The 8545-nt window shown below is 61.0% G+C and overlaps 2 protein-coding genes across 2 annotated transcripts in view; both read right to left on the bottom strand.

Annotated features, from left to right (window-relative positions):
• Nucleotides 1-446, bottom strand: part of GNG7 (G protein subunit gamma 7) — a 128914-nt gene extending 128468 nt beyond the window's left edge. The window contains exon 1 of the mRNA XM_040461778.1: nt 372-446. The gene's annotated coding sequence lies outside the window, so the exon portion shown is untranslated. The remainder of the gene's footprint in view (nt 1-371) is intronic.
• Nucleotides 447-2734: 2288 nt separating this feature from the next.
• Nucleotides 2735-8535, bottom strand: DIRAS1 (DIRAS family GTPase 1). Its single transcript, XM_040461903.1, has 2 exons — nt 7803-8535; nt 2735-6017 (listed from the first exon to the last, which is right to left on the bottom strand). Exon 2 carries the CDS (start codon nt 5947-5949, stop codon nt 5353-5355), a length of 597 nt encoding a protein of 198 aa, XP_040317837.1. The 5' UTR covers nt 5950-6017; nt 7803-8535; the 3' UTR covers nt 2735-5352.
• Between the last annotated feature and the right edge of the window lie 10 nt (nt 8536-8545).

Here is an 8545-nt window from a genome sequence, read left to right on the forward strand (position 1 = left end):
CTTACTGTCCACGACCCCCAACTCTGGCCAGGACCCCCACCCCAGCCCCTTCCTCACGGTCCGCGACCCCCAACTCTGGCCAGGACCCCCACCCCAGCCCCTTCCTCACTGAACACGACCCCCCAGCTCTGGCCAGCACCCCTACCCCAGCCCCTTCCTCACTGACCGCGACCCCCAACTCCAGCCCGGACCCCCGGCCCAAGCCCCTTCCTCAGCTGACTCCGACCCCCAACTCGGTCCGCAGCCAAATCGGAGCGCCCTCCCTGGGCTGGCCGCCCCCGCCAGCCCTCCTCCCCGGCCGCACCCTGTCCCCCGGGCCCGAGGCGAGGGTGGCGGAACCCGGCCCGGCCCGCGGTTGCGAGCGCCCTTACCTGCGCTCCGGCCGCCGCGGCCGCCTCAGCCGCCTCAGCCCCGCCGCGCAGCCGAACCCGCTGCCTAGCCGGCGAGCGCCCGCTCCCACCGCGGGGCGGGGCCTACTCCCGGGGGGCGGGCACTGGCAGCCAGCTCGGCCAATCGAGAGCCTCGGCGGCGGGAGGCCCCGGCCGGGGCGGGGCGCAGGGCAGGCAGCGGGGTAGGCTGCGCGCAGGCGAGGGGGCGGTGCCCGCGTTGTGGGCGGGGTCAGAAGGCGGAGCGCTGAATGGCACCGCCGCTGGCCACCCGCGAACGAAGAGCACGGCGCGGGGGGCGGTGCTATGCTAATATGCAAATAGTCCCGCTGTGGTGGACTCCACTGCTGACGACCAGCGGATTTCCAGAGGTGACTCGATGACGTCAGCCGGGTGCGAGGCGCTTCGCGAATTCGAATCCCCAGCGGGGCTGCGAGTTCGAATCCAACATCCTAGCCTCACTTGAGGGAGAAGTGTATCGCTTCCTAACCAGCAGGACAGTAATGACTGCTCCCTTATTTTGAATCTTCTGCATAAGGCTAAGAGGTGAAATTACATTGTCTGCGTTTTACAGCGGCGGTAACTGAGTCTCAGAGAAGTTAAACCCAAGGTCATTTGCCTAAGCCTAGCTCATAATTTCCAGGGTTTCTCAATTTCCTAACTCCTGGGCCTGGATCTAAAAAAGCAGCTGGGGCACCAGGGTGGCTTAGTCGGTTAAACGTCTGACTTAGGCTGACTTCAGCTGGGGTCGTGATCTCACAGTCCGTGAGCCCGAGCCCCATGTCGGGCTCTGTGCTGACAGCTCAGAGAAACTGCAGCTTGCTTAGGATTCTGTGTCTCCCTCTCTCTGTTCCTCCCCCGCTCACTCTCTCTCTCTCTCAAAAATAAAAAAATAAAGATTAAAAAAAAATAATAATAAAATAAATAAATAAGCACCTTCCAAGGCACCCACCCACATTGAATGGTACAGAATCCTATAAGAACTGGACCCCTGGAATGTGCATTTTTATTTTTTTGAGGGGGAATGTGTATTTTTAATAAGCTCCCCCGGCGATGTTGAAACACGTGTGGTTTGTCTCCAAAATTATCCAGCAATCACGGAGGGGAGAATTTCTCACAGGGGATGATGGACCTCCAGATTCTGGGACTTCTAGAACTTTCTGCAAAGCTGACATTCTGTGATCTGAGCCTCTGGCCTCCCAGCTGAGCCCCCACAGGGCTCCTGCCTTCCCTGCAGGAACCTCCCGATCATCCTTTGCAGTGCACAGAGAGAACCAAGTGCCTGGGGCCCAGCCTCTCACTCCGCAGTCCACATCTCCACAAAGGAATTGTTATCTAAACAAGGGTCACAGATTGGTGGCCCTCGGATGAGATGTGGCCCCAAAGTGCTTTAAAAATGTAAGTTTGTTGCCAACATTTAAAAATAAGGACGTTTCACAAGAAGAAATCTGGATTTCCAGGCACCCTTGAAAGATCAGAAGGAAGGTCTGGCCATTCCTGGGCCACTTGGGTGACGTGGCTGAGCTTGCTTCACTCAAGGGCATCATCATGTGGCCCTAAAGACAGAGCAGGACTGGGACTGCGGTGAGGCAAGCACTTTCCTCAAATCCAAAGCCTAAAGGGGCCCCATGAAAAACAAACCAAAACCCTGCTATCAAGATAAATACTATGCTACTGCAATATTTTAAAAATTCAAAATAAATGCAGAAATGATCCAGGAAGAACAAAATACCAAAATTTTAGGAAAGACAAGATCTGACGTTGCACTTGGACCAGCCAGGAGCTTTGCTTCTCCCAGGCCCTGACAGATCCTGTCTTTATTTAAAACATCGGTATGTTTTCACCACGGTTTCCTTTGCATTAAACACTGCTTTGACATATGTATCTCCGTGGCTGAGTTCTTGGCATCCCCCACTCAAGTTCTGTGCTCCTAGCAAGTGCCTCAGTCTTCTCACCCTCATCTTGCCCCTGCTCGGAAGTTTGCAAACTCTGCCCCAAGCCAACGTTTAGCAGATGGGGAAGCTGGGGCCCCGCGGATTCCTCCCCGTGTGAAAGGCGGCTCGATGCACCTGCTCGTTCCTCGCAAGTGGCTGCGGTGAGGACGGGCTCCAGCAGCGCCTGTGAGGTCTCTTGTGGGGGGGCCCCCCGGGGGGAATGCTGAACTGTCTTCGTGGCAAACGTTCGACCTCTTCCCACAGCCCCTTCCTTTGTCCCCACCCTTCACCCCCATCCCCCACCTCCTCCATCCTTCATCCCTCACTTCCTCCTCATCACTTGCCCCCATCCTTTACGTTTCTCATCTTTTGCAGGGCTGCCTCCCCCCCCCCCCGAAAGAAAGAATACTGATGGGGAATGCAGGATCCACTTCTTTATTGCAGGAAGACTATTTCTAGAACAAATGCTACACAGACCCCACAATGGGGGGCAGGGGGCACCCACATGCGGGGGGGGGGGGGGGGAGAAGGGGCAGGGGTGGAACCACAGCAAGCATGACCTGGCACGGTCCCCAGGACAAGGGATGCCCAGGCAGGAAGGGCCAGCAGCAGGCGTAGGCTCCTACCCCGCCTGCTGCAGGATCCCTCTCCCCAGGGAACCAGTGCCTGGGGTGGGAAAGGCCTGGAGGTGGGCGGGGTCTCAGGGAGATTGTGCTATCAGGGTGTGTCCCTGAGAAAGGGCTGCAGACACCTGCCCGGCAAGGCCCAGGAAAAGCTCCCAGGGTGGGGGTGGGGGGAGCATCACCAGATGCTGTTGGGCCCTGGACCCGCCACGGGATGGAGGAGCCCAGCTGTGCCCAGGCAGGACGCTGCCAGCTCTTCCAAGGGCCCGTCCACGTGCCAGGTGGTGACACACACATGCACACACACACTCCCTCCCTCTCTACACGGTGTGCTCAGTAAACATCTGTGGAGTCACACGGACACAGGGAAAGTCAAACACACTGCTACCAAGATGGACACGAACAGTCCCCACGTGGTCGCACGACTGTCCAGCCATAGGGCCTTTCTCTCTCACACGTGCGCACACACACACAGGTCAGTCCCAACGCTGCCAGCAACCCCAGGTTGAGACCCATGTGGCGAGGAGCCGAGGGTGGCTCTGGCTGTCGTCCAGCGAGCCTCTGAGCCCCTTGGTCCCGCGACAGCAGAAGACTGAATGTTGCCAACAGCCGCGTGAGCTTGGGAGCGCACGGTTCCCCACTCAGCCTTCAGATGAGACTGCAGCCAGCCCGTGCTCCGATCGCAGCCTCGTGAGGTCCCGAGTAGGAGACGAGGTGAGCCACCCCCAGGCTCCTGACCCACAGGGATGGAGGTGATAAACGTGTGTTGTTTCAAGTTGCTGATCTGTGGCCATGTGTTTGTTAGGCAGCATCATCTGACTGATACAGAGTTCGAGCCGAGAGCCACCTTGCTACAAAGTCAGACAGGCCTCGTGTTCCTCAGGCAGAACGAAACGGTTTACAGACGCTGTCCTATGAGCCACGTCCCCCGCTCCCCCAAATACGGTCACTTACAATCACACTTACGCTGGTACAAAGGTTCCCACCAACACAAATATCCACTTCTATGGACAATTGCACCGCCCACCCCTACGTGTTGCCTACACCATCGTTACATACACAGACTATCACAGTAACACCCTACCCGAATGACAGCCACACACACACACACACACACACACACACACAAACACACACGAGTGTACGCGTAGACACAAGCCATCTGCCTGTCCACGCCAAGTTGCACAAATGCACCACCCATGGTCACCGCACCCCCCCCCCAGGCCTACAGCCCACTTCATGGCTTGTCAGACACAGTCCCACGGGGTCCCATGAGTGTGGCGTTATCTAGACAGTCTGGAGCACTCAGAATCTCCTGGTGGAGGTAAAGCCCTGACCCCAGGAGACACGTCTTCCTGGGCAGACCCCCTCTCTCTGGGGCACAGCTGGTGGGAGACAGACTCTGTCTTGAGCCCCTTCAGATCCTGCTGGTGCTGGGTCCAGCCGCCTACCCCTGGATGGGGCCCCGGGTACCGCCTCCCCAGCACCCCATGTCCCCCTGCCTGAGGCTCAGTGGTGACACACTGTGCCAGTCTGTGGGCCGTTGTCTGGGGACACCCTCCATATTCACGCTGGACAGTCCCCTTGGGTTGTGCTGTGGCCATGGGCCAGTCCTAGGCCTCCCCCTGCCTGCACCCCAGCCTCACCTCAGGCTGGGCGAGCAGTGGGACTCCAGGCTGGCGGGGTGCTGTCGCAGGCTCTGTGGTTATTGCCTGGTGGCCTGAGACCCATCCTGCAAGCCTCCCCCACCCCCCGCCCCCACCCCCGAACCGGGGCTGTGGGGACAGAGGTGAGGACTGATCTGGGACCTGGGGTGGGGGCACAGGCCAGAAGTCACAAAGGATGGAGCAGGGGCAGTGTACGTTAAACACCAAAAAGGAGGAACCGAACTCTGAGGTCCATGTGCATTTCAACTCTCCCCCCCACCCCCAGCAAGGTCACAGTGATCTAATGGGGGAGACACAGGTCTGGCTCGGGGCACCCAAGGGAAAGAGACAGAGATGGGCAGAGACAGGGGAGACCTGGCGTCCTCAGGCTCAGCGGGGACGGGCAGCTTCCCCATTTTCTCATGTGCGGATCCAGGGGGCCACCTCCAGCACTTGGCTTTGGGGGGGTGCAGACAGGGCTGGGGGGCAGAGAAGGAGGGAAGGCAGAGCCGTGCGGCAGAGCCAGGTTGGAGCCCCAGACCTGCCGTGGGCTCACTGGGGCCTCGGTTTCCCCCCCCCCCGCCCCGCAGAGGTGTTGGATGAAGGAAGGGAAGAAGAGAGATGAAAGGGAGAGAGAGAAGGAGAAGGGGGGTATGGCGGGGAGGATCGAGGGACGGGAGCAGAGGGCTGGAGGAGGAGGAGGAGGAGGAGGAGCAGGGGCTTTGGGAGAGGCTTGGACCGGCTGGTGGCAGGCGTCCCGGGCTCACATGAGGACGCATTTGCCCTTGACGCGGTCTGTCCTCTTCTGTTTGCTGGAGCGCTTGCCGTCGATGTTCAGGCTCATGTTTCGGCGCGTCTCCAGCGTCAGCAGCTCCTGGAAAAGCTCCTTGACGTTGTAGTTCATCTTGGCCGACGTCTCCATGAAGGCGCACTTCCACTCCTGGGCCACGGCCTGGGCCTCGCGGGTGTCCACCTCCCGCTGTGTCTCATCGCACTTGTTGCCCACCAGCATGACGGGGATGTCCTCTACGCTGCCCTTGATCTGCACGATGAGCTTGTAGATGGGCCCCAGCTCCTCCAGCGACTGCTTGCTGGTGATGGAGTAGACCAGGATGAAGGCGTGGCCCTTGGAGATGGACAGCCGCTGCATGGCCGGGAACTGGTGGCTGCCCGTGGTGTCGGTGATCTGCAGCGTGCATACGCTCTTGTCGCAGCTGATCACCTGCCGGTAGGTGTCCTCGATGGTGGGGATGTAGGTGTCCCGGAACGTGCCCTTGACGAAGCGAAGCACCAGCGAGCTCTTGCCCACGCCGCCCGCCCCGAACACCACCACTCGGTAGTCGTTGCTCTGTTCAGGCATCTTCCACGCGGTGGGTGGGGGTCAGGGCCGGGAGGGCTCGTGCCAGCTGCTAGAACCCCAGACCGACCCTGCACAGAGAGGAGTGTCAGGCACAAAAGGCCCCAGGCGGGAGGGGGGACAGCTCTGGGCCCCTGGGGGTGAGGTGATACAGTACCAGGGGCAGCTTCTCAGAGGAGACGGCGCTTCTCCCGCATCCTGGGAAGGCCCTCTGGTTGATCAGGCTGACTTGGCAACTCTACCCTGCAGGCAGGCTTGGAGCCAGCCTCCTTCGCTTGCTTCCCAGCCCCGACACAACCTGGGGCCCAAGCTCCCTCCCAGGGGACGCTGGGCTGGAAGAGGTGCAGGGATGCGGCGTGCAGTGCACAAACTTCTTTCCCCACCTGCACGTCCCCCTCCCCCAGGCTGCCCTGGCTTCTCCTTCCCTTCCTAGTACGGCCGTGAGTTCTTAGAAGCCAGCAGACCTGGCTCTGTGACCCTGAGCCTCAGTGTCCTCTTCTGTGAAGTGGGTGAACGGGTGCCTCTCTCCGACAACCACAGGCTCCCTGCCCTTCCCCCAGCCTAGAGGTCCCTGAAGCTCACGGGAACCGCGTGTCTTTAACAGGCCTGTCCGCTTGGGCCCGGAAGTGACAAACTTAGTGGCCCAGGGAACTTGCACTGTAAAGCCGCTCCCCTCTCTTATCCCGTAAGTGCGATCCTGATGCTGGAGGTCCAAGAGTCACAATCTTGCAAAGCGTGGCCCTGATTTCTGAGAGCAGCCCAGACTGGAGGTGGGAAAACTAAACTGAGCCCAGAGAGAAAGGTCCCCCCTTCCTGCACTCTGCACCCAGAGGATAGTCTGGCCTGTCCTGGCCTCCGGTTCGGGTCTGCTGTTGTCTGTAGGAACAGAACCTCCTGAAAGGGCATCCCCCATCATCTCTCTCTGCACCTGTAGTCAGAGAGGTCCAGTGGCCTCAGGAGCTCACACAGCACAACAATCCCTGAAAGGATGGAGGTGGGGGGAGAGCCCTGGGCTGGGGGGGGGGGGATAGCAGAAGGCCTGTCCCCAGCCCGTGTCCTTACTTAGGAAAAGCAGGACACCCCTTCCCTTCTTTCTTCCCAGCCGTCTCTGAGGGTCCCTGAGTACGGAGGTAGGTCCACAGTGGGAGAGAGGAGACATAAGATCGCAACTGGACCAAGTCACCTCCCTCGGGTGTGTAGGGGTGTAAGACCAGGTGGTGAGAACCCGGGAAGGTCAGCTGGGGCCCCCCAAGCCGTGGTTTTGTCCTCTGTGAATGTGAGCAGGCACGCTGCCTGCTCCACAGGTTGCTGGGGCGAGCACTGTGGGAGCCGGATAAAGCCCATAGCCAGGCTCCCGGCACACGGGGGCTCCCGGTAAAGATGGGCAGTCATGACTGTCCATCACCAGGGCTCAGGGCAGGTTCTGAAGGATCACAGGTACCAGGTTCGCCAGAGACAGAACGATAAAAGTAACAGCAGACACATACCCCACTTACGTGCCAGGCCTGCCTCTACAGGCTTCCCAGTACTACCTCCTAGTAGACCAGATAGGCATGGTGGTGATGTACATAGCAATGCTCACCACTGGGAGCCGGCGGCGGGGGAAGGGGGTGGCGAGGGGCACCGGCCAGCTCGGCAGGCACTGCCCTTCCCTGGGTGGGCACCCAGAGAAGTGGGCACGTGAGTGTGCAGCCAGGCACCGCCATGACTGGCTGGGAGACCCAGACCGCCCTTGTCCTGCTCCGGGTGCAGACCCCCTGGCAGGACTCCAGGCCCCCCAGCATGGTGTCCTCTAGAAAGGGCCCTGCGACCCCGGAGTAGGAGCCCCCATTCAATAACCCATGCCAGGCACCTACCTTGTGCTGTTTGAATCTCACCCTCTTCCTCCTCCTGCCGGGTGGGGGTAGGGGGCACGGCAGGAGGCTCCAGGGGTGGGGGGGACTAGCTCAAGGTCACAGATCAGAGCAGGATTTGAACTGGGCCCTGGTTGGCTACATAGACCTCCTCCTGTGCAAGGCAGCCCTCCCCAACACTCCTGGGGCCAGGAGAACAGGCCGGGGCCCAGGGGAGGGCATAGGAGACACACACACACACACACACACACACACACACACGCACGCAGCAGGGCTCAACCAAATGGGGGGAGGGGTCTGGCTTAGGGACCTAGGGGTTGGATGACAGGGGGCCTGAGGGAGGGGAGGCACACTCAGGGGACCGGCCCACGGGGCTCCCCTTGGCCAGCGGAGGATCTCAGTGGTGGGGGAAGGGCCCGACCAGGGGAGGGGCTCCCGGGCGAGGGGCGGGAAGCCGAGCCGGTGCTCCGCGGGAAGACGGGCCCAGGGCCCAACTGGCCCCGCGCGGAGGGGGCTCTGACTGAGCGGGACCGACCCACCCAGAGAGGGGGCCCGCGCTGGACCTGGGGGAGGGGCCGGCTTGGCCCAGGGGCGCCCGGCAAGTACCGCGGGGGCGGGAGGGCGCGGAGGGGGAGCTGTCCAAGGTGGGCGCGCCGAGGGCCAGGGCCCCTCGGATCTGGGGCGGGGGCCCCGGGGGGGGGGCCGCCGGGAGGAGGAGGGCCCGGCCCCGCGGCTGGGAGGGTGGG

This window comes from Herpailurus yagouaroundi, unplaced genomic scaffold (genome assembly GCF_014898765.1).
Source record: "Herpailurus yagouaroundi ecotype Mexico unplaced genomic scaffold, PumYag 295, whole genome shotgun sequence".
NCBI classification, from domain to species: domain Eukaryota; kingdom Metazoa; phylum Chordata; class Mammalia; order Carnivora; family Felidae; genus Herpailurus; species Herpailurus yagouaroundi.

Coding starts and splice junctions, on each gene's coding strand:
- DIRAS1 (XM_040461903.1), bottom strand. CDS start 5,949: ATGCCTGAACAGAGCAACGACTACCGAGTGGTGGTGTTCGGGGCGGGC.